This window comes from Oncorhynchus keta, chromosome 28 (genome assembly GCF_023373465.1).
Source record: "Oncorhynchus keta strain PuntledgeMale-10-30-2019 chromosome 28, Oket_V2, whole genome shotgun sequence".
NCBI lineage: Eukaryota > Metazoa > Chordata > Actinopteri > Salmoniformes > Salmonidae > Oncorhynchus > Oncorhynchus keta.
Window position 1 is genome coordinate 24,539,038 of NC_068448.1, and position 26,648 is coordinate 24,565,685.

At 43.1% G+C, this 26,648-nt stretch overlaps 1 protein-coding gene across 2 annotated transcripts in view; it reads right to left on the minus strand.

Annotated features, from left to right (window-relative positions):
• The window catches only part of LOC118360561 (metabotropic glutamate receptor 4-like), a 297,903-nt gene that overhangs the window by 206,723 nt on the left and 64,532 nt on the right, over positions 1-26,648 (minus strand). For both annotated transcript variants that reach the window (XM_052485188.1, XM_052485187.1), the window contains exon 2: positions 13,224-14,300. In XM_052485188.1, coding sequence (XP_052341148.1) covers positions 13,224-13,769 — 546 coding nt within the window. In that variant the 5' untranslated portion in view covers positions 13,770-14,300. The remainder of the gene's footprint in view (positions 1-13,223; positions 14,301-26,648) is intronic.

A 26,648-nucleotide genomic window follows, 5' to 3' on the forward strand; every position in this document is an offset into this window, starting at 1 on the left:
GCATCAGGCTTCACATTTTTGGACCCTGGGCGTTAGGAAATGGTGAAGCTGAATCTGGTAAACAGAGCCCACCAGGCCTGCCTAGAGTTAAAGCGCTTGGCTGTATGGAGATATTCAAAATTGTTATGGTTGGTCCAGACCAAGAATGGCTGATCTGCTCCTTCCAGCCAGTGCCTCCACTCTTCCAACGCCATCTTGACCGCCAGGAGTCAAGATGGGACAGGACGGCCCCCACTCCAACATCAGAGGCATCCACCAATCACAAATTAAAGCGTCTGCTAAATGGCATATATTATTATTATTATTATAAGGCGGCAGGTCCGGATGGATGAGGATGGGTGCTGCTGTGAACCGATGCTTCAAGTCCACAAAGACTTTGGGAGAAGTGAGAGCTGAGAGGAGCGCCGCCAGGGTGCTATAACCCCGAATTAAACAGAGGTAGAAGTTTGCAAATCCCAGGAAACGTTGCGACTGCACCCTGGATGTAGGTTGAGGCCAATCCACCACTGCTTTCGCCTTTCCAGGATCCATCTGAACATTACTCTCAGCAATGACATATCCCAGAAAAGCGTTTGTAGAGAGGTGGACCTCACACTTCTCAGCTTTCATGAACAGTTGGTTCTCCAGGAGGCGCTGAATGATCTGCCTGACGTGAAGAATATGTTCTTGGGCAGACCGGGGGGTAAAACAGGATGTCGTCAAGGTAGACGAACACAAAACTGTTGAGCATGTCCCGGAACACATCATTTACCAAATCCTGAAGGATTGCGGGGGTGTTGGTGAGTCGGTATGACCTGATACTCATAATGTCCACTGGTTGTGTTGAAGGCTGTCTTCCACTCATCCCCTTCACGAATCTGAACCATGTGGTAGGCATTCCGAAGGTCCAACTTGGAAAAAATGGTGGTCCCCTGGAGAAGTTCAAAAGCTGAGGAGAGGAGTGGTAAGGGGTAACGATGTTTTACAGTAATGTAATTCAGTCCCAGGTAGTCAATGCACAGAAGCAGAGTCTTGTCCTTCTTCTCCACAAAGAAAAACCCTGCGCCGGCAGGAGATGCAGACAGACAGACGGCCCCAGTAGCCAGAGACTCCTCTATGTACTCCTCCATAGCCTTGGTCTCCAGCCCGGATAGAAAATATAGCCAACCTCGTGGTGGTGTGGTGCCTGGGATAAGATCAATGGCACAATCATAAGGACGGTGCGGGGGTAAAGAAGTTGCACATGCCTTACTAAAAACTTCAAGAAGGTCATGATACTCAGTGGGAATGACAGAAACATCCAAAGCCGTCTGGGGGAAGGCTGTGCTGCTTAAAGACAGTGGGAATGGCAAAATGGGCTCCAACCCATGATGGAGCTTGTGGTCCAGCCAATAACAGGGTTATGTGATGGAGCAAGGAAAACCCCAAGACAACAGGAATATGGGGAGATTCAATGAGGAGGAACTGTATTGTCTCACTGTGGTTACTGGAAATCCATATTTGAATGGGCACAAAACAATGGGTGACTCCATTGAGCGGCCGTCCAGTGCCCTGGCATCCATGGGAACCAAGAGAGGTAGAATGGAAATACCTAGCTCAGAAGCAATAGTAGCATCCATAAAACTTTAATCTGCCCCAGAGTCAATAAGCACTCAGAGAGACTTAGATTGGCCTCCCCACAGCACAAGCACAAAGAAAGGTGTACGGGTGATGGGAATTAGGGAACTCCCAGTCTGGCTCACCAAAGTACTTGTATCCACCAAAGACAAGGGTTTCCTAACAGGGCAGGTTAGGAAACTGCCCCTCCACAGTACAGACAGCAGTTGGAATTCAGCCTACGTGAGCGTTCCCCAACCGATATCCTAGCTCTTCCCAATTGCATAGGCTCAGAAGAATCCAACTCACCCGTCATTGATAATTCACGAGGGAGCTCGGGTGGCTTCGGATCCTCTTGGGAAAACTGCCTTTGTGAACTTCCGTATTCCTTCGAAGGTGAGTGAGCCATAGCGGGTGAACGAGTGTGCCCGAGGCCAGACCTCCTCTCACTCCTGCGTTCCCTTAATAAGCGTCCATCAATTTTAATGGTTAGGGCGATGAGGGAGTCAAGATCCCCCAGCAATTCCCAAGCAGCTCATCTTTTACCACCTCGGATAATCCATGAAGAAAGGTATCGAAGAGAGACTCCAGATTCCAGGCACTATCGACAGACAACGTGCGAAAATCAACCACAGTCTGCCACACTATGGGAGTTTTGCCGTAAATCAAGAAGTTTACTGGCCGCCTCTCTCCCGGATACCAGAGACTCGTATACCTTCTTTGCCTCCGCCATGAATTCCTCCAGATGACAACAATGGGTGGATTGCTGCTCCCAAACAGAGGTGGCCTAAGAGAGCGCTCTTCCCCACATTAGCGTAATAACAATACATAATACGCTATCTTCAATCGGTACGGAGAGAACGAAGATGGCTGTAGCTCAAAAATAAGCGAGCACTGAGAAAGGGAGCCCCGACAGGTACCAGGATCTCCAGAATATCGCTAGGGGAACAAGGGTAGGCTGTACCAACTCACCACTAAAAGGAAAAAATGCACTGGGAAGTTGGTGTCTCTCAGGGATGGCAGATAGCCTATGAGTTAACTCCTTAATTAGCTCCATAGTAGCCTTAAACTCTTGGTCGTGGCGTTCTGTCAGAGAACGAAGCCCTTCCAGAAGGTCCTGTAACAACTCCTCGTGTCTCCTAATGGTGGCTCCCTGCCGGGAAACAGTGTGGCGAAGCTGGTCCAGGTCGGCTGGGTCTTTCATGGCCAGTTCATACTATCATGACACAAGATGAGACCCAGATGCAGACACAGGAGGCAGATGGTTGGAGTTTAAGATGTTTAATAATCCAAAAGGGGTAGGCAAGAGAATTGTCGTGGACAGGCAAAAGGTCAAAACCAGTTCAGAGTGCAGGAGGTACAGAGTGGCAGTCAGGCTCGAGGTCAAGGCAGGCAGAATGGTCAGGCAGGTGGGTACAGAGTCCAGAATAGGCAAGGGTCAAAGCCGGGAGGACTAGAAAAAGGAATATAGCAAAGGCAGGAGTATGGTGAAAAAACACTGTCTGACTTGGAACATACAAACTGAGAGACAGGAAACACAGGGATAAATACACTGGGGAAAACAAGCGACACCTGGAGACAATAGCAAGGACATGTGAAACAGAACAGGGTGTGACAATATTTTCATATTTTCTCTGGAAAATTACTCATGCCTTTGCTATTTACACAGAAACTCTGGGGAGAACTGAGATGGCATTAACAAGATTATCACCAAATCCCCCTAAGATTCAGATAATAACGTATCTGATCAGAGGGTTTTTCTTCCATCCTCAAGTTGTTCTTAGAACTTGTCTAATTTAAATAAAGTGTTTCAAGTGTCACTCATTTTATGTTATTTTCTGTAAACACAAAATATCAGCATGTTTAACAGGAGTGGCATGTAACAATTGGTCTATCCTAAATAAAAAGGGTTGTCAGGTATGAATGTAATACTTTGCCCAAGCATTTTAATAAATAAGACTGAGATTCAGTGGGTTATTAAAATACCTTTTGTTTGACTTTGGAAGTGGTTAGAAGTACATCACTTCTTTAGATTGCCTGTGCTTTCCTTTCTGCAATGTTAGGCACTGGACTTACTGTACAGTCGAGCTCTAGCAGAGGTCAATGGAAACATTTGGCTTGATCTGGTGTGCTCTAGACTCTGACATATCATTAAAAAGACTTAGGAGTAAATCTGGGGTCAAACAGAAGACAGAAGCTTGCCATCTTTGAACACCTGGAAACAACCTACCTGATTTAGGAAACCCTGAACAGTCAAATTAATTGTAACCCTTCTGCAATGATTAAACTGACCCTTGATTGGTATTGCGAATATATCTCATCAGTTACTGTGTTTAGGACAGCTGCCAATGACACTAGACAGTGCATTTCTGTGGTTCTGAGCCTGTGGAGTTTGCCTTGGTCTATAGAGAGGAGAGGACTGGCCAACATGTCAACCTGGCATATTAAATCATTAAAAGCAGGGCTGAGGAGCTGCAGTGTCCTTGAGGATGACCCTAGGACTACTGGGCTGACATATCCAGCCGGCCACACACTCACTTCACCTTCCTCTAATGGCCTCTCCACAGCTGGAGCAGTGACAGCAAACACAGAAAAGAGGGATTCCGAATGTTTAGAGCACTAGATCTGGAGGGGAATGTAAAGGTTTGATCGATCGCCTCAAAGGTGAAAGGGTCTGTTGATTGGAGCAGGCTATCTGAGTGGACAGAGCTGCCCAGAGCTACTCCGTTATGATTGAGATCGTTGTGGCAGTAAGGTACAGACAGTTCCCATGCAGTAGGCAGTCAACCTGTAGATAACCATTTATCTTACTGCACATACAATATCCTTTCACCACTGTCGCTGGATGTACTTGAAGACCTTCCATTCATAATTACCCAACCCATAGTGTGCGTCTGAAATGGCACCCTATTCCCTACATAGTGCACTACTTTTTATCAAAGCCTGCATAGAGCTCTGGTCAAACGTATAGTTCACAATGTGGAATAGGGTGCCATTTCAGACCAAGCCATAGAGTGATCACAATAACTATCAGATCAGATGATCTATTCCTGTATGCGAGTCAAATAAAGGTACAGTGAATAAAGTAGACCTGACTACAATAAACCACCTCAGGGCGTGCCACACCACTATAGGGTCAAAGTTGAAAAGACACAAAACAGAGTTTCTTAGGAACAAGATTTCACACATGACCTACCTAGCAGCCTCCAAGAAATGTTTAGCATATTTTCAGGCCCACTTAACTGAGAAACGCTTGACAACAAACCCCTTAGCTGGGTAAGTGCTGTGGTCTGTTTAAATAAGTACAGCTCCAGCTTGACAGGGCACAATCCTAGCAAAAACTAATGTACTGCACTGTAATCAGCTGAATTCTTTGTTATTTCCTAGTGGTCTATGCTTTGTGTTGCAGTGTTTATAGAAAGCCAAAACCAGGTACCGTGTTATTTCAGGCTACCATACTGGTGCTCTTGCATGAATGGATCCTCGTCCGACACAGTGAGTATGGTGGCATCCTAGGTCAGGGACATAGTGGATACAGACGCCTTTTTTCAAACTTCTCAACTATTGTCTGCAAGAGCCCAGATGAGATAGCCCATGTACCAAAAAAAAACAGCATTTTGGTACATTTATCTTAATTTAACTGTCACAGCCTCAACCATGTGTGAAATCAATGCCAATATGGACCAACTTTCCTTCCATCGTGTAGCTTCAAACATTGCCTTTCAACAGCAGTAAAAAGACGAGGGTACAATTTCAGGAAACAGAGTATGCTGTCACAACAGTTCCCAGCCCCAGGTTCAATACCTACAAGGTGTGTTGTGTTTGTATGGGAGGGGGTCCTCACAGCTTGATTTTTAATAATTGTATGGTACAAATAATACAAGTAACATAGGAGTACAACACAAGCCCAGAGTCTGTGTTCTGGGATTTATTAGAGGCTTTGTCTCTTTTACTGACTGAAAGAGGTCTGGGAAGAGATCATTAGCCAGTAAATGAGAAGTAATCCTTCTCTGACTGTCTGCTATTGTTGGTGTGTATGTACAAATGTTTTGAGCGGGAGCGTGTCTTAATGTTTATGCCCTTCCATTTGTTCTGTCCTGACATTGTTCTCTATTATGATGTAATATCAGAAATACCATGAAAATGTAATACTGTTACTATATCTCAGCATTTGGTTTCAAGACAACATTTGTGAAACTTTACAAAACAATTTAACACATTGTGTATGCTGAAGGTCACTAATGCACTAATGTAATACAAAGCAGATAAATATTCAAACTTTTGAATTAATATTCTATGTCCTAGTTATCTGATGTTCAAATGGTCATTTGTAATGGAACATCGTGACTCCCTCAGAGAAGAGAGAGAGAGAGAATTCCGCTGTGTGATGGAGGGTAGATGATTCATAAAAGCTAGCTACCATGTTGTTTGATGTGCTCATCAGACTGGATGATGTCCAAGCTTCTTACGGTAGCCTGGGGGAGCCCAAACTCACACTAGTCTAGTGTATAAAACTTTATGTTATCCTAGGGAAATTGTGTTTCCATAGCATCGGGCTGACAGTGAGGACTTGTGAAGAGCATAATCAACTGCATCATCAAAACAGTTCCTTTGTGAGAAGGTGTTCAAGTTCACAGTTAGCCATTGTTATGTAAAGGTTCGCTGAAAAGTACCAGTGGCCTGGATTAGGCTCCAGGTGAGAGCATGTCCACCGGAGCCATGGTCCAGTGAGACACGGGTCCCGGCCCACGTAGATGTAAACAGGAAAGTCTGAGCCTTTAGGATAAAACACTTGGGTAAATCCTGTATGCACCATCTCTGTCACTGCTTCAGGCTAGGTAGAGGACATGGGATGGCACAGGAGGGAATTGAACAGACATAGAAAATCTTAGATCAACACAAGTTGACCCTCATTATGCAAAAATTGCAGTGCATTTACATTTGTTGGTGGTTATGTTTTTACATTGTCTGAATGTGTCAGGGATTAAAACAGAGAGTATGTCAATATAGCATATTAGCTGATACCGTCACTCTGATGTAAAACTTGCAGTGTTGGGGGTAACGCATTACAAAGTAACGCATTACAGTAATAATATTACTTTTTGCGGTAACAAGTAATATAATGGAGTGCTGTTCCAATTCGAGAAATAATATTACAGTTACTGATCAAAGATAGTTTGTTACTTTTTTATCATTCTATTCCTATTACATTTATTGATCCAAATAAAATATTTGTTATGATTATTATTTCCTCTCTGTTGACGCAATATAAAAAAATCCCCCCGCCACAGATTGTAATTGTTTTCGTCTTGAGTCTGATGTCCTCTCACCAAGTTCCTGTTAAAGCATGCATGCACTACTACTAACTGCTTTAATGAGGGAGATGAAAAATGGCAGAAGCATCTAAAGCATAGAGTTTCTCGGCGTGGAAGTATTCCCATTACATTGATTTGGTAGGAGAACAAAAATGACAAGAATATAGTTGTAAAATGTAAACTGTGCCCATGTAACGGTTTTCTTCTGGTGAAAGAGAGGCGGACCAAAATTCAGCGTGGTGGGTATTCATGTTTTTAATAAAGACGACTATACATGAACAGACTAAACAAAACAAGAAAAGTGAAAACCTAAACAGTCCTATCTGGTGCAAACACAGAGACAGGAACAATCACCCACAAAACCCAACACAAAACAGGCTACCTAAATATGGTTCCCAATCAGAGACAATGACTAACACCTGCCTCTGATTGAGAACCATATCAGGCCAAACATAGAAATAGACAAACCAGACACACAACATAGAATGCCCACCCAGCTCACGTCCTGACCAACACTAAAACAAGGAAAACACATACGAACGATGGACAGAACGTGACAGCCTAGGCGAAAAACACCTCTCCACTGCTCGAAACACAACCTCCAATCTCTTGAAGCACCTGCAAAAGCAGCATGCCAAGACAAAACTCATAGCAAAAGACCCCCGAGGCCTGACCACTGCTGCTGAAGATGACTGTAGGCCTACCTCATACAAGCAACCAAAGCTTGATTTTAATGGTTCAGGGGGAAAATCTGTAACCCAGGGAGAGCTTAACAAGCTTGTAGTTGGGTATGGAGGCTAGTTGTGTTGGTGAATAGGCTTACCTAGTGTAACGTTGACATTGTTTACAATGAGCGCAACGTTTTGAGGTCTAATGCAAAAGTAATATAGCGAGTAGTGTAACTAAATACTTTTCCCAGGAAGTAAAGTCATTTTTTACTGTTAAAATAAGTAATAGGTAATATATGACCTTTTTTGTTGTTGTAGCAACCCCAACACGGGTCCCTTCTCCATTAAAATGTCACCACTCCAAGACTCTAACAGTCATCGATCACATTAATTCAAATATATTTCACCTACCAACAACCGTCTGGTCTGTCTCTCCATCTGTACAACAAAACATCTATATGTGATGTATCTCCAGGCAGCAGGTTCAGCAGGTCCCCGGGGGGCTGCTGCAAGTCACTAATCCTGAGTTCTTTTCGAGGGAACTGTGGGATAGCTCGGCTCTGTTTTGGGAATGTGACTGTTTAAAGAGTTATAGGAAAAGCCTGAACAGGGTAATACCTAGGCTTAGTGGTGTTAGATTTGGAGACAGAGGGAAAGCAGTAGTGGCAGCTCTGAGACATGCTCACAATGTCTCAGATGGCATCAATAGTATTGTGAAGTTCTTGAACTCACTCTTTGAATTTGTGGCACTGTACATTGTTTGTAAATGAATTGTAACTGAGTTAAATCAAAAGATTTACTGATAATTTACAGTGTCATAAATTCAAGAAGACATGTATAGTAATTGGAGAAAATGCAGTATATTAATAGCATGATTGTAACACTGGATTTTCTCCAAAACAATCCTGTCTTTTCACAGGGGGAAGGGTATGAGGTTATTCGATAAACACACAGTGTTGTACATTATTCATGTTGTATGTGGAATGTGTTAAAGAATAAATGAATGTAGGTATTATGCCCTGAGAATACACAATGTAAAATCAGGGCTATTCCACCATAACAGAGTGATGCTGAGACTCTGATTTTTCACTTTAAAATTATTGCTAAGTTAAACTAACCATACAGCTCTATGCACAAGGATGACTTTCAACAACATCTACTGACATTTTTACAAAAATAAATCTACTTGAAAAACAGTGCAGATGCACTGTTCATTAATTAAATGTTTTTATGTGCATAGATTGGTATTGTTTGTTTAACTTTGCAATAATTTCTTTTTGTTTGGCATACATTTTAAAGTAAAAAATGTATAATGGGGTAGAATTGTCCATGACTATGCTGAAGGTTACAACATTGGAGCTGTTATCACAGTTGTAGCTTGTCCTATGTGTCTACAAAAGCACTATATCTCCTTTGCTGTTAAAACCAGTGCTGAAGGTGTTAATCTTTACAGACGTGTAGTGAATCATTTCAATTACCTCTCTCATAAAGAGGAACAGACCCAGAAAATTAAACCATCCGCTTTAAAAAATAAAAAATAACAACATCCTCCCCTCCCCACCATGCCACGTTTCCTCCGTAGACCTGCAGACTAATGAAATGCCAGAAATGTATGAGTGAACCCCGGCCACCAGCACACATGTGGAGACCACTGCATCGTGCCCCTTCGCCATTACAGCTGGTGTTCCAGCTTTCTGTGGTGGGACTCGGATAGATGAAGATAAAACAGAGCAAAACTAGGAGGCATGTTTCCGGGCACGCATCTCTTATGGCAGTACTGGGAATTGGCAACTGGGGCCAGGGTCGGTTAAGCGACTTGAGTCTAAACTAATCCTGACTGAAGGAGCTTCTCCGCTGTGGCAGGAGCTCTGCATGAGTGGGAACAGCCGCAATGAAGTGAGAAAGACAGCTGCAAGGATCAGGTCTGCCCCAATTGTAAAAGTCCTGTTGAGTGGCATGGATAAAATCCTGGCATAACCACTGGCCTGTAAACCCTCAGAAAACAATTGCTTGCAAGTCTTTTGAGCCTTTTGGTTTGCCTCCCTTGTTTGCTTTGCTTGCACAGGATTTTGAAAGTCACAGGCGAGTAGAGAGTTCCCTTTTTTGGAATTATTGGGCATGGATGGGCGGGTAAAGGGATGGAATGGTTGGCTTGAATGACCTGATGTAGTGTGGCTGCACCAAATTACACTTCAGAATAGTTTTTCACTTAGTCAGAATCAGTTCTCCTGGCCAGGCTTCTCTCCTGAATTGCCACAGAGCTACGACGCTGAGGATCCGTGAAGGTGACAGGGCACACCTTGGGAGGCCTGTCTCAGGGTGATAAAGAGAGCTACTGGCTACTGAGGTAGCTACTGAGAGCGTAGCTAATGAATACTACTCACTACACAAGCCAAACTAGCTGTGGTGTAGTTGTGCTTCAGTATTCTTCTTCATTCAGTCTAGTTTTGCCAAATACTCAGCTACTGTAATGACCCAAAAATTCTCAAAGACATAGCATTGAAAATCATTCTGATTCCACACATTCCCTACAGCAAGGTCTTTGTACAATTCCCTGTAAAAGTCTGCACAGCAATGTAGAGGAGTCCTGCACACAGAGCAGTGTCATCCTTTCATCACATATTCTAAATGTATTTATTTTTGTCTTTTACAGCCCATGATGGTTCCTGCGGTAATCTAGAGTGAACGGTGTCAACATGTTGAGATGCTGAGAGGAGGAAGGTACAGCGCCTGAGGGTGTCCCATCTCTGTCTCTAATGCGGGAAGAGAAAGGGCCGCAAGGTCTCTCTGCTTCACAGACAGCACAACAGACAGCTAGTTAACCCTCCTCTTACAGCTACCTTCAGGCTCCCCTGTCTTCTCCTCTGAGCTCCTCTCACCTTCCTCCCCTCTCATCTCTGAAGGCATCCTCCCTTCTGCTTAGAAGGCAGAGGTAGACACGTGTGTAGGCTGTTTGTGTGGTAGCAGACTGTACACCTGAGTGGAGGTGGCCGAAGCGCCCCTTTCCTTCTCTGAGAACATATTCTTGTCTCAGCAACACAACATAACCCACAATCATGACTGCCCATGTACATTGTGACATTGTGACAGTGCTGATACAGTAGCCTACACATGACCGAGAGAAACGCTGATATGCACGAAGCCAGAAACGCATCTCCAAGAGATGATCACAGAGCTAGAACCTAACTAAAGCCAGCTTCATCATGACTGGGTAATCAAATGCATTCGCTACAGCATCAAAACCAGCCCTGTGCTAATTAGCCTGGGCGCTAGCACACTTTTCTCCTGCTTATGTTGCAGTAAAAGACCCAACTGATGAGAACATCACCGAGCATGAGCAGACAGGGCCAACCATGGAGGGAGGGAGCTTTCAAACCCCAACTGGATCCCTAGGCAGACATTACGTAATCTGGAAGTAAAATATTCATGCAGCACAATAGGGACGGGATCCTGCCTACTGCTCGGGAGTGCTGAGTTAACACTTTACCGAGCCTCAGCCACTTTAAGACTGGGAGAGGGAAGTAGGGAAGAAAGAAAGAAGCATTCTGACAACAACAGCACGCATGTTATGGCCACTACCCTTAGGCTCATAAAGGACATGGAAAAGAACAGCAATAAGAAGGGTTGTAAACCACATTGATATGTAACTGTTGAGCTTGCCTTGCGTGTTCAAACCAAGCAAATTATGGATGAGTCAGATCCCCTAACCCATGTACGGGAAATAGTTGACTCACCAATAGTTTCTTGGGTATAGCTTTCAGTATGTGAGGCTGGGACAGCCCTATCCTCAGCTAGACTGCAAGTGCTGAGAATCTCACTTAGTTTCTAGTTTTAAAATAAATAAAGTGCATTTTGAAGTGCAAAAACCTGCAAGTGTCCATGTGGAGCTAGAAACAGTCAGTAAAGGCTCTCTGACCTATATCGAATGGTAAAGGAAGTGTACAGACTATATCTTTATTCAGAGCTCACCTAGTGACCTGCACTAAGATGTGTACTACTTGGCCATCAGCCCTTCATAATTGCACTGAATTAGAAACCAGTGCAATCTTCTCCAAACATCTTTCTGTAGACTGCCTCCCACTTTGATCAACCCTCTCACCACCATCCTCCAATCATCTGAAGAACACACACTCATTCCTGGATGAAAGGGGGGAAAACATAGGTTGTGCAGATGAAAGATATCAGGTCAAGCTCTTGAAATCATTAGAAACAGGAGAAGTATCTATCTGCGGAGGAGTCCTTATATGGAGCTAATTATAGTGACGTGATCCAGCGCCAGGCAGGCTGAGGCAGGCCAGCATGATGTGAGCATGGCACTGGTAAACAGAGGCACCATGCCCATATGGGGGGCACAAGGGCACATGCCCCCTCAGATTTGTCCTGTTTCAAACATTTTAGGATGTTAAATGAATTACTAAACTTAACCACATTTTATCATAATTAATTATAAAAAAGATCTGTCAGCTGTATTTTGCACACTGACTTTACCAGGCAAGAGAGTACCTCCCCTATCCTTCCTAGTCAGTGGTTCCTTCCAAGGTGCACCACAGAGCAAAAATATGCTAGGCAGGACCTTAGATATTCTAGTGAGTGTTGACAGTATCGTCAGTGGAGGAGGAGAGGGTGTTGAGTGACACACAGCGTTTGATTTGATTTGATCTTCCGGTGATGGGCAGGACTCGCAGGACGTATGTTTGTAAATGGATTTGATCAAGCTATGTAGCCTATTGATTCCTCCTTGATGAATAAATAGAATAAACATGTTTAGTTGTTTCCCTGTAATACTAGCCACTAGCAATGTCATGAAGTTGGCTTTAGCTAGCCGTCTAGATACGTTCCCAATCTCCCAACGAGCTACCAAGCCATTTCATGCTATCAATCAAGTTAGAATAGTTTGTCTAACTATCTTAGCTGCCAAGGTTGCTAGACTTTCGAAAAGCAAGCAATTTCTAAATGTACTGAAAGAGACTCACATTCCTTTCAATATTTTACCCAGAGTTTAGCAGAGATACATAGAAGCATATTTAGGGTTATGATGCGATATACCAGTGTTGCAGTTGTAACTAAACTCCCAAGGCATAAAAGTTCTTAAATAATCAAAGTGCATCATTCATTAAAATGACAATTGAAAAGATAAAGAGGTAAGCTTAGTTAACCTAGACATTTTTTTACATAGAACTAGGCATAAGGATTGCATAGAATTAGTCTCTCGATTGTAGGAAAAAGTTTTTTTTTTGGACTGGAAGTACAGTATATGGTAACAGGTGCTTTTGTTCTTTGTAATATCACCTAAGAGAGACGACATGGGGTAAAAAGACTAATATAGAAAGCGGTGATTGTTTTTGCTTGTTTTATCACATCAACATGTCCATATTGTTGGAAAATTGGACAATAGATATAACCTTTCTCCTTTCATGAAAACACTTGCAAACCCTTTTTACCAGAAAAAGCAACCTAACCTTTTATTGACACCCATCACAAAGAATTATACATGCTTCAGCCAATTGCATCACAGATCTCAGTCACAGTGCTTTCATAGTAGAATATGTAATCTCAGCGCAAGTGTGCTGCCAGCCTACAAACGCCTGTTGGGAGAAACTACTTTCATAGCCACCACCATCATTCACAGCCATTAACCAGAAAGTGTAAGCTGAAAGGCACTTACCCTGAAGAGCCGCAGGATATTGGCAACCATGATTGACACAGAGCTGGCGGAGGCCCCGATGACACCCACCACCCTCTCAGGCTTGGTGATGATGGGCGGCCCGCCGCTCAGGCACTTGATGTCCGTCCCGTCCTTCTCGATGAGAGCCTGGACGAAGGTGAGTGACTGCTCCAGGGCGTGGGTGTCCCGGGAACAGGTATCCAGGATCCTGGCACCCAGAGTGATGTTGGGCAGCAGCTCATGGTCGTTGTTGATGCGGTCCAGTGCAAACAGCATGGCCTCCAGTCTGTGGATCCCCTTCTCCTTCTTCAGCTCCCCACAGGCTTTACCATCGTTGCCTCTGGCGTGTACCGGGAAGAGGCCACCAAGAGAGATATCCCCATCTATGCGGATGGAGTTGAGGTGTTTGTGGCCAGGTGTCTTTGGCTTGGCCCCCAGGACTACCAGGATACAGCAGGCCAGGAGCAGGACCTGACAGGGCCCAGCCAGACCACCTCTGTGGCAGCCAATCTGCCCCCTCTTCATACAGCTTCCCAGAAGATTCATGACGGAAGGCTAAGCTAAACCTGCATCCAACTAAATTGAGTCCCTTCGAAAAATGAATTTAAAAAAACCACAAACAAATGTCCTGTAGGTCAGCCGCAATATCCTTCAGAGAACAGAACTCTCTTCAGAAGTCACTTCTCATGTCTCTCAGCTCTGACACCATCTCAGTAATACTAATTAGCTTTCTCTCTCTCTGCTGGTGCTGCTGCAGTCTACAGCTGTGACACCTCTCTCTCTATATATCCACTTCCTTGTGGGGTATTCTCTCTCCCGGCTGTTGGGGAATGTAGACGGTGTGGAGTTACTAAACAGATTGGGGCGAGTCGGGAGTGGGTCCGTGGAGAGACATCTTAGGGAGAACAAAGGTGGGATATAAGCCTCCTCTTTTCTGCTCCTCCAGAGCCGGTCAGGGGTGTTTATCTTCTCTCTCTCGCAACCCTGGAGCAGGCAAAAAGTCTAGAGTCAGACCAAGCAGGCCTGCAGGTACTCAGACATGGCCTCCCACCTCGAGCTCAGAAAGACAGCAGACTCCTGAAAGATTAAAGGAGAAAGGAATGAGATTCTGAGAAAAAGACAGGAGTAAGAGAGAGCTCTGTTTAAAAAACAGATGAGATGAAATGGGATTTCATTGGGTCTAATCAACAATAGATTTTTCCCAGCGTGCACGGCTTTGAAGGGATATGCTGCATATTACTTTCCCACATGGTCCTTATAACAATTACTGAGACTCTCAATTGTTGTTATCTCCCACACACTGCTTTCAGTTCAATGAAACATGAAATACATTTTTCACAAACTCTCTTCTATGATAAAAGGCAGATAAGAAGCAGAGTCTACTTCTTCATTGCTTTTACATTTCATAAACATATCTGAGGATATGCAACAGAACTGGAGGGTCACGGTTTCTATCAGATAGTGGATAGAAATATTCAAGCAGAAAAATCCCCAAGTCTACTGCATTAGTAGAAACGCCTGTTGGGATATTTCCATTTTACACCTTCGCTTCACTTGCTTTTAGAGCACTGTTATAAAGGCCATGGGCATAACTGATTCAGAGCCTAGCTGGCACGAGTGCATAGGCTGCTTAGTAAACACATCCCAATCTCTTCATGTGGAGAGCAGACCCACTGGGCAAAAACGGGTTGAATCAACATCATTTCAACCAAAAATATTATGTGAAGATGTTGAATCGTTGATTGGATTTGCAAAAAGTCATCAACTTAAGGGCATTTAGTCTACCTAAATCCAATTGCATGGTGCATTTTTTTGTTGATTTCACATTGAATTCACATTATGTTGATAACTCAACCAAATGTAAATCAAAACTAGACGTTGAACTGACATCTGTGCCCAGTGGGAAGTCTCTCCATGGTGTTTAACCAAAGGGTTATGAAATATCCTGCTTCAAATTGAGAATGCAGGATGTTCATAATCTAAGGAGGGATGTTCCCTGACTGATGAAGACATCTGCTTGCACCCCACATTCCCGTCGCTCAGTTCTCCTCTCCAAACCTATCATCTCAGCTGTATGACTTCTGTTTCTATTTGGACACTAGCAGAAGCACACTTTGGTGTGTGTGTGTGTGTGTGTGTGTGTGTGTGTGTGTGTGTGTGTGTGTGTGTGTGTGTGTGTGTGTGTGTGTGTGTGTGTGTGTGTGTGTGTGTGTGTGTGTGTGTGTGTGTGTGTGTGTGTGTGTGTGTGTGTGTGTGTGTGTGTTGCTGACGAGGGTGTCGTCCCCCAACAGCAGACATTTCCACTGTGCCAGACTAATAAAGTGGTGGATGTGTGCTCAGTCTGTCTCTGTTCTCTGCCCCTCTGTCTCCGTGTGTGTGTCTCTCTCTATCTCCTGCCTCTCACTCTTTCCACCCCCCATCACGCTCTTCCTCTCTTTCATTGACTTTCCCAGGCATAGCCAATCAGTCCAACAGCAACTGCCTAACAGGCTTCCCACATACTGCGCTAAGCCACAACTGGCATGTCCTGTGATGGAGGATAGGAAGGGCACCTGGCAGGAAACAGGTCAACATAAAAGGAGATACATGCTGCTCCTTAACCCCAACAATGGGTAGTAGGGTTCCTTTGTTGTGGCTTTGATGTCACTGATTATAGTTACAGGACAGTACTAGAGAGTCTGAGGAAGAGAGTGGTTTACGGGAATAGATGCTTTCTCCAGACCCGTATCAGCTAACAGGTTTTCTAGTATATAGTATTGGGGGCTTGAGGTTGGATAAAGATGCACAGATATGGCTGATTGAAATATAACTGCCTTAGCTTGCTGCCTTGCCTCGTGAATTAAAGACGGCACTGCAGGCACATGCAGCTTCTGTTATTTTCACCATCAAATAGTAAGGACATCCCGCTCCAGTAACTACAGTAAGTAGACACAGAGAGAGGCCTAGCTGCTTTACACTGGCTTCTCCTGTCCTGCTGGGATCCAAAAGGAGATATTTATATCGACACGCTCAGATCAGCCTCCTAAAACACAGCATCCATAATGGATGAAGGCTCAGCTGAAGCACAACATCTAGTTCTGGAGAGAGGGATGAGGGGGGGGACTAAGGACTGAGGGGTGATACAACGTACAAAGCTTTTGTTAAGGAAAGAGGGGGAGAGATGAAGAGAGATGGAGCGAGATGAAACAGACGCAGCACAGGGTCCATGGAGGATAATAAGGCGGGCTAAGGGGGACACTCACTTACTCACTTCCTTCTACATTTGACATTTTTGTAATTTAGCAGTTGATCTTATCCGGAGTGACTTAGTTACAGATGACTTACATTCATCTTAAGATAGCTAGGTAAGACAATCACATTATCATAGTCGCAGTAAGTACATTTTTCTCAATAAAGAAGTTATCAGCAAAGTCAGCAGGCTACAAGAAGGAAAAGACGAGAGCAAGTTGTATTTATTTTTCTAACTCCCAGGAAGCTCAGAATCAAAATCAGCTCTGCAAGCGTTATAATGCCAATAGGCTTAGTTTGCATTTTATCACATTGATGGCATATTTGTTGTAGGTTTAACATAATATCCCACTGATGTTCACGCAATGTATATTTTTCCTCTGAACATTTGAAGAACGTTTAGAAAACGTTCTATTTAAGTTTTGCCTAATATTACCACAACATTCTCAGCATGCAAATGTTTATCTCTTTAAGGCAGATTGGAATACATCCCCTTTCTGTTTCTCTCCAGATTTAATGGCAATTTGCATTTGAGGACTGTATTGTAGGTTAAATAGAGACACGTGGTATGTTAATTTCATTCATATGACATTTGAACTGCATTTAATCATACAAACACAACAATATTTTTTTACACTTGCTACAGTATGTTGACAATCTGCACATGTCGGGTTTGAACTCACATCATTAACTCTCCTCTAGTAGATAGCTGTGGTGTTGTGGGGTGTCTTCAGTCAAATCTAGTTCATCAGGATACAGAACACAATTTCTGAGTTATTGAAATGTTCCCATTCTCTTCATATGCTGTATACTTGTAACACTGTGTTCTCCTTCTTCATCGCGTATTGAAAGTTTTATGAAACACATTCTGTCAACATTCTTGGAACATCAAATAAATGTTTTCTGCACCCTGATTACAAACATTATCTGAATGTCAGCACAACTGGACAGTTTTTGTGTTTTGGGAACATAAAACATAAAATAATACATGTTTTTGATGTTATCATCCTAATTTTAGATCAAATTCTAACTAGAACTTAATGGGAATCTTAGGTAATGTTCTGGGAATGTTACCGGTCTGCTGCGTACCATGTGTGTATCCCATACATACAACTAATAACACTTCAAATTGAAACTTCAAACTATTAATTCCCAATTTGCAAGCCCTAACGTTAATTTACAGCCCAGTTTCATGTTTAAGTTCCATGGTTTCAGTTCGCTTATGCCAGTTTATATTGTTGAAAACGTTTGTTTCTTTCTTTATTTAATGTAATGTATCTGCAGTTTGATCCTCTGAGTGGTTGAGGTTTTTAGGGGATCATGAAGAGGTCGTCTTAATTTCATTGAATCTCATTTCATATTGCTGTTATTTTGTTTGTGTTGCTGCATCTTCTCCAGCCAGTCACGTGATCCACTCAGCTGTGAGTCCTAGAGCAAAAGGATGCCTGTATTTGTGGTCACAGGGTCGCCAGTCTACTCACTCTGTGTGTAAGTGCTGCTCTTCATCTTTTGCCCGTGTTGGAATTGTTCATAGGGAGGCTGGTCAGAGCCTGGTAGACTACACCTGTGCCGAGATAGTTATATTGGCAGTAATAACTGGTTAGGCCGACGACTTAGGCCTACTGTAGTCATGTAGTTCTATTGATTTATTTGTTTTTTGTTTTTCTACATTCTTAATGTTCTACCACATAATAAATAACACTACACCTGATTTTACACGTTTGACTTTGCCTCCTGTTGCATCCTACCCTTAAGGCTGTGAGTCCTGCTACCACTGAACAAATCTGTACCCAGAAAGTAATGATCCTCCTTAGAAAACTGTACTTTGTTGCCTCAGCTACGAACAGAATTACAACATTATCTGAGTGGCCTGAAAATAGAATATATTTGTCTTTCTCTCTACCCAGGGTAATCAGCTCTTTGGATAATTCTCTATGAAATCATAATCTACGGATGATAATTTAAGAAGCTGCAGGCCAGTTATCTGCAGGCCAGTTATCTCCAAATCTACAAATCTCCTTCCCCCCACGTTAAGATTACAAAGCTAATACAACAAGGAAGATAATTATAGCGTAGTGGCCAAACAGTGCAGAGAAATAAATAGCTTCAGCACAGGACAATCCTCCTGTAAAAAGACAAGAAACCAGATCAGAATAACAAGTCCTGGAACTATGGTACAAAGCGGGAAAAAGTCCCCCATATCCTATCTCCCATTCCCAGGAAACAAATCAGATTAAATATAGCTGACTCTTCCTGAGTTTCCTCTTACTCTCTCTTTCCCTTTCCCTCTCCATATCTATCCCTTTCCCTCTTCCTCAGTCTCTCTCACCACCCCCCTTATCTTATGCTCCCTCTCTCTCTTAGCCAATGTGGACACAAGACATGTGCCTGGGCCGTGCCCTTTGTTGTCAGCGTCAGAGACTACACGCAAGTTGGCATCTCCACCAGATGTCCTAATCACAGGACCCAGATAGGGAGAGGACATCAACATCAGCTGTCTTTCTATCCAAGGGGACGAGGAAGTATAGAGGGAAATTGCTGACTCTACACAGCAACTCAGTGGGAATTGAACTGTTTGTGCCATTATGGGCCGTCGTAATACCTGGCTGGTGTATACAAACAGGATGCATTAGCTGCAAACAAATGGCCCATGGACCAATATGACTGTCTGGATGGAATAGTGAGCCAGAGCAGGGGACACAACACTGTTAAATTTCAGATCCCTTCCCTGATGCCAGGTAATGTCATGCACTGTGCTAATAGGGCCGTCAGAGTGCGGTAGCCATGCGTTTGACAGTGATATCCTTATCTGACAGGAGACTGCTGTTTGGCCGTTATGCTTCGCCAGCACTCATACTTAGGCCCCAAATGGGCAATAGGATCACAGTGGGGAGCAGAGATTAAATATTGTGTCTGGGGAGAGCACAAATAGGCTTTTCTGTCTCATTGTACACAGTACTGGTGTATAATGCTCCTCAGTGTCAATATAGGATAAGCAAGTGTTTTATTGCCTTGAAGACAAACATATCTGCCTTGTTTTATCAGGAAGGGCTCATACCACCCTTTTGTTGGCATACAAACAAATATACACCCACATACATCCACCAACACACATACAACAACCTGTATCCATCGCTATCCAAACTCAGAAATGTTAGATGGGGTGAAGATCTCATCCCTACCAGACATGAAGGAATCTCCAGAAAGTATGTCAGATACTTTAAAGGTTATGGAACTAAGCCAGTGAGATCAACCACCACTGGTGTTGCATTTGATGGTGGCTATGACTGACTGTCACTTGAGTGGGAGAAAGAGAGAAAGTATTTCCTCACTGTCAGAGACTGTTAGCAGTGTTATATCCTGAACTAGTACAGACATGTACAAGCAATCTCAAATCAGCATGTGGTCACTTGTCTAAGACAGGTGCAGAAAACGCTTTATCTTTACTAGCATAAAGGATGTTTTTTAAACACCAGCATTAACAAATGTACATATTGAGGAAAGCAATTCTAATTTCGAGAGAGAGAAAGAGAAAGAGAACGAGAAAGAGAAAGAGAACGAGAAGAGAGAGAAAGAGAGAGAAAGAGAAAGAAAGAGAAAGAGAGAGAAAAAGAGAGAGAAAGAGAGAGTGAAAGAGAGAGAGAGAAAGAGAGAGAAATAGAGAGAAAGAGAAAGGGAGAGAAAGAGAGCGACGGAGAGAGTGAAATTAAAAGAGAGAAATATAAAAATAAAAATAAATAGAAAGTGAGAGATGGTGTTGTCTTTAATGATAGTTCTCAATTTCTCAACGGCTGGCCATGCCTTCCGCCTGGCAACTCCAACCTCGGCCAACAGCTCCGCCCACCCCGCAGCTACTCGCCCAAGCCTCTCCAGGTTCTCCTTGACCCAAATCCAGATAGCAGATGTTCTGAAAGAGCTGCAAAACCTGGACCCGTACAAATCAGCTGGGCTTGACAATCTGGACCCTCTATTTCTGAAACTATCCGCCGCCATTGTCGCAACCCCTATTACCAGCCTGTTCAACCTCTCTTTCATATCGTCTGAGATCCCCAAGGATTGGAAAGCTGCCGCAGTCATCCCCCTCTTCAAAGGGGGAGACACCCTGGACCCAAACTGTTACAGACCTATATCCATCCTGCCCTGCCTATCTAAGGTCATCGAAAGCCAAGTCAACAAACAGGTCACTGACCATCTCGAATCCCACCGTACCTTCTCCGCTGTGCAATCTGGTTTCCGAGCCGGTCACGGGTGCACCTCAGCCACCCTCAAGGTACTAAACGATATCATAACCGACATCGATAAAAGACAGTACTGTGCAGCAGTCTTCATCGACCTTGCCAAGGCTTTCGTCTCTGTCAATCCCCATATTATTATCGGCGGACTCAGTAGCCTCGGATGACTGCCTTGCCTGGTTCACCAACTACTTTGCAGACAGAGTTCAGTGTGTCAAATCGGAGGGCATGCTGTCCGGTCCTCTGGCAGTCTCTATGGGGGTGCCACAGGGTTCAATCCTCGGGCCGATTCCCTGATTCACCTCTACGCAGACGACACCATTCTATATACGTCAGGCCCGTCCTTGGACACTGTGCTATCTAACCTCCAAACGAGCTTCAATGCCATACAACACTCCTTCCGTGGCCTCCAACTGCTCTTAAATGCTAGTAAAACCAAATGCATGCTTTTCAACCGTTCGCTGCCTGCACCCGCACGCCTGACCAGCATCACCACCCTGGATGGTTCCGACCTTGAATATGTGGACATCTATAAGTACCTAGGTGTCTGGCTCGACTGTAAACTCTCCTTCCAGACTCATATCAAACATCTCCAATCGAAAATCAAATCTAGAGTCGGCTTTCTATTCCGCAACAAAGCCTCCTTCACTCACGCTGCCAAACTTACCCTAGTAAAACTGACTATCCTACCGATCCTCGACTTCGGCGATGTCATCTACAAAATTGCCTCCAACACTCTACTCAGCAAACTGGATGCAGTTTATCACAGTGCCATCCGTTTTGTCACTAAAGCACCTTGTACCACCCACCACTGTGACCTGTATGCTCTAGTCGGCTGGCCCTCGCTACATATTCGTCGCCCACTGGCTCCAGGTCATCTACATTTCCATGCTAGGTAAAGCTCCGCCTTATCTCAGTTCACTGGTCACGATGGCAACACCCATCCGTAGCATGCGCTCCAGCAGGTGTATCTCACTGATCATCCCTAAAGCCAACACCTCATTTGGCCGCCTTTCGTTCCAGTTCTATGCTGCCTGTGACTGGAACGAATTGCAAAAATCGCTGAAGTTGGAGACTTTTATCTCCCTCACCAACTTCAAACATCTGCTATCTGAGCAGCTAACCGATCGCTGCAGCTGTACATAGTCTGTCGGTAAATAGCCCACCCATTTTTACCTACCTCATCCCCATACAGTTTTTATTTATTTACTTTTCTGCTCTTTTGCACACCAATATCTCTACCTGTACATGACCATCTGATCATTTATCATTCCAGTGTTAATCTGCAAAATTGTAATTATTCGCCTACCTCCTCATGCCTTTTGCACACAATGTATATAGACTCCCCTTTTTCTTCTACTGTGTTATTGACTTGTTAATTGTTTACTCCATGTGTAACTCTGTGTTGTCTGTTCACACTGCTTTGCTTTATCTTGGCCAGGTCGCAGTTGCAAATGAGAACTTGTTCTCAACTAGCCTACCTGGTTAAATAAAGGTGAAATAAAAATAAAATTAAAAATAAAAGTCCATCCCTGCAGATTGTAAATTGTATATCTCATCCTTCCCCGGGGACACTGAATAAAGTCAGATTGCAGCAGATGTAGCCAGATTTGTGTTACCTAACAGTTAATCTATTATTAATGAATCTGTAACATGCCAGAGGGTCAATCTGGGAAACAGCACAGGATCTTTTTCAGGAATATGACCGTTAAGGACAATAAATGACACAGAGTACACTACAATGACGTATTATAATCATGGCAAGTATCACATCAATTTATTGTGAATATGTTCCTTGCACAATGAGTCAAAACAGAGGTAGTGAACAAGAAGGGAGGAGGGGAGGTGAGCCCCATGGAGTGTGCACCATGTTCATTACATGCATTGTTACTCCGTATTATGCTATCTGCATTCATCCCACCTCTATAATAGACATCAGATACTCACCTCAAAGCTAATTCCCTTCCCGGGTCTGCTGCCCTATTCATAGACTCCCTCCATCCTCTGTAAGCTCACTCACACAAGGATAAATGATATTGGGAAAAATAATGTATTCACTAATTAACAGTTCATGAAAAATGCAATTTTCATTAACAAACAAAGTCTGCCCTGCTTCCTCAGGCTATAGATAGAGGATGATACGATGTGTGATTAGTCTGGTGATTCTCAGTGTGGGGGGACCCAGTATGAGCCTAAACAACAACTATTTGCCACGTCAAACATGATTACAACACTATGTCACACCGACAATTAGACCAGGAATGTCTAACTATAAACGGCATATTGAGTTGATAACGGCTAACAAAATTCTTCTGTCTTTCTAGTTGGCGCTGTCTTTGGTGCTAGTGTTGGTGGTATAAGCAATGATAGTACAGTATAAAGATAGTTTTTGCCTACTTCTCCAATTGAAAGCACCGATCTCGCTTGTAGGCGATGTCATGGCAATGTTGGCTAACTAAGCTCATACACAGAAACACATCATCGGGTCTAACGGTCATTTGCTTTTTGTTCTATGTTGCTCTGCTGTATGAACTGCGCGATGTGCAGGTCATCAAATTAAAGGCACTCCTTTGATATACACTGAGTGGACGAAATATTAGGAACATCTGCTCTATCCATGACAAACTGATCAAGTGAATCCAGATGAAAGCTATGATCCCTTATTGATGGCACTTATTAAATCCACTTCAATCAGTGTAGATGAAGGAGAGGAAAAGGATAAAGAAGGATTTTTAATCCTTGAAACAATTGAGACATGGATTGTGTGTGCGCCATTCAGACGGTGAATAGGCAAGACAAAATATTTAAGTGCCTTTGAACAGGGTATGGTAGTAGGTGCCAGGCATACCGGTTTGAATGAATCAAGAACTGCACCGCTGCTGGGTTTTTCACACTAAACAGTTTTCTGTGTGTATCAAGAATGTTCTACCACCCAAAGGACATCCAGCCAACCTGACACAACAGTGGGAAGCATAGGAGTCAACATGGGCCAGCATCCCTGTGGAACGCTTTCGACACCTTGTAGAGTCCATGCCCTGACGAATTGAGGCTGTTCTGAGGGCGAACGGGGGTGCACATCAATATTAGGAAGGTGTTCATAATGTTTTGTACACTCAGTGTAAAGTTGTTTTGGACAACAACAAAAAAATCAAGCGTATCAGTTTGTCACTTCCACATTTTATTAAATGTTCAACTACTTATCATATTGGCTCAAATCAAGGTTGACATTTATTTTTTAAATTAACAACCAAGGAAGAATTTTTCACATCTCTCAATGACTTTAATTCCAGTTTGTCTACAAATTATTTATTGATATGTTAGATTCCTAACTCCATCTCAACAAAATATCTAATTTAAATAACAGGATTGAATCAAATCAAACTTTAAATGCACTTTAAATACATTTTGATTTGATTTAGTACTATTCTTCCCCTTAGATTTTTGGTTGAGATGGAGACGTGAATCCAACATATTAATTATTAATTTGTAGACAACTGGAGCCAGACTAATTCAGTGGAACCATCCAATAAGAAGATACAGCACCTTCAAATGTTGATATATTGTTTTGTTGACAACCAAAAAATATCACTAAATATCATTACATTTGTAATCAACCAGCTTGAAACCTTAGGCCTATTGTATTGTCTTGAATTCTGGGTTGAATTGAAATAATAGCTGTTGATGATTTAGAAAAATGCTATAGGACTAAATAGCATCATTGATGGTGAATAAGTGATAAAGTATGGTCACATTTCATTTGCTCTGTTAAACCTACCCTTTGGTAAGACTTCGATAGTAACAGTGAATCTATCTAGTTTTTAAGTGGAGACCTCTCAATCATTCTCATGGTAGCATATTGGTAATAGTCAGTGACAGCAGCGCTGGCCTTGGTTAAACCCTGGATGGAAGACCAAAGGGTAGCTGTAGATAGATCAATTCCCCAGTAGGAGGTGCTGCCCAGCCTATTGTTTTTTTTTGTCTGATAGTGGATAGAAAGTTGAAGATCTGATGTCGTTTTTAAAGGTACAAATTCAACATATTTTAAGGTTTGTCTATGTTGACATTTGGTTACCATGATGACAATCTTGTAGTTGAAATTGCACACTCAGAATTAATGCCATTAAAATGGTCTTCCTCCCACAACTGCTCTACCTATATCAGAACATCCCAGTATTCATACCTAAATCCTTTCATAAACAACTGGACTCAATAATCAATCCTTTCATCTGGGATTATAAAACACACAGGATAGGTAAAAAACACCTCTGTAAATCCAAGATGGAAGGAGGATTGTCTCTCCCAAATGTTATATTTTATTACTGGGCCGCTAACCTCCGCATTGTTACGTTTCTGTTGGATGACGCACTTCCGGCATCCAGCTGGCTTAGTATGGAGCGTGAGGAGTGTCACCCCTTCTCTATTGGCGCTGTGATTTTGTCGCCTGTCAATCTGGAGATGTCACTTTATTGTAACAATCCTATTATACACAGCACAGTCCGAATCTGGAAGCAAATTAAAGTCCACTTTGAGCTTAGACCAATGTCATTCATGCTCCCTGTCGCCAGGAATCCCTCCTTTGCCCCATCTAACCTTGACAACACCTTTGAGCGATGGGGAGAGTTGGGAATAAGTACCATAGGGGATTTATACATAGAAGGGACCTTTGCTTCCTTTGAGTTGCTGAGGGAAACTTGTAATCTTCCCAGAAGTAATTTTTTCAGATACCTACAAATTAGAGACTACGTTAGAAAACACCTCCCAACATTTGGGAATGCTAAACCTTCCATGTTTGACGGATACATAAAAATATGCCCCACCTCAGATAAACTGATATCGCGTCTATATGATGCTTTTCAATCTGTTAGCACACCTTCTACAGATGCCATCAAGGCAAAATGGGAGGAAGAACTAGGGACTGACATCTCGGTGGCAGACTGGGAAGAGAGCTTGGAGTATATCCACACATGCTCCATTAATTCCAGACATCGTCTCATACAATTCAAGGTATTACACAGATTACACTATTCCAAAACTAAACTGCATAGGATATTTCCTGACACATCCCCTACATATGATAAATGTCAGGCTACGCAGGGTACACTACTCCACTGCTTTGCCCTATGCTCTAGCTTGCATGGTTATTGGTGTGGAATTTTTGGGATCCTATCTGAAGTTTTGGAGACTTCAATAGATCCAGACCCGCTTCTGATAATCCTGGGAGTATCTGAGTCCCTAAACGGATTAACCAACCCCCAAAAACAACTAATCTCGTACGGTCTCATCTTGGCAAAAAAACTAATCTTGTTGTTTTGGAAAAGGAGGGAAGCGCCCTCTACCAAATTGTGGCTCAGTAAATTGGCAAACGCTGTACACTTAGAAAGAATTAGATATTTTCTGAACAATAAATTATCAACATTTGATCAAATCTGGCAGCCTTTCCTCTCCTACTTGGACGAGTCGGCGCTGTGAATTTGTACTTATTAACGCACTCTCAAATGTAATATTTTAATCTACCTTTGGGCAGCATGTGCTGGCCCTGCCACACGAGCAGTTGGGGGGGGGGATGATGGGGGGGGGGGACATCTTCCCTCTTTCTTTCTACGTGTCCTTGTTTTGTATGTCGTGTTTTGTATTATTTGTTCTGCACCCAGAACTCTGGGTCTTGTTGTTCCTGTAAGCTCTTTTATGTTTAGATAAGAATTGTATACTTGTCTTGTATACCTATATACCATTCTTGTGTGTGTTTAATAAAAATATTTGAAACAGAAATTGCACACTCAAAACAACTGTTTACTGTACGTTGATGACTTTTTTCAAATCCAATGTATTTTCCACAATGAAATACGTTGACTAATTAAGTTGAAACAACATTGATTCAACCATTTTGTGCCCAGTGTGAAACCAGTGAAGCAACTAGCAAGACGAGCTTGTAGCAGAAGTTCCATGCATGTCCCACTTTGCTTGG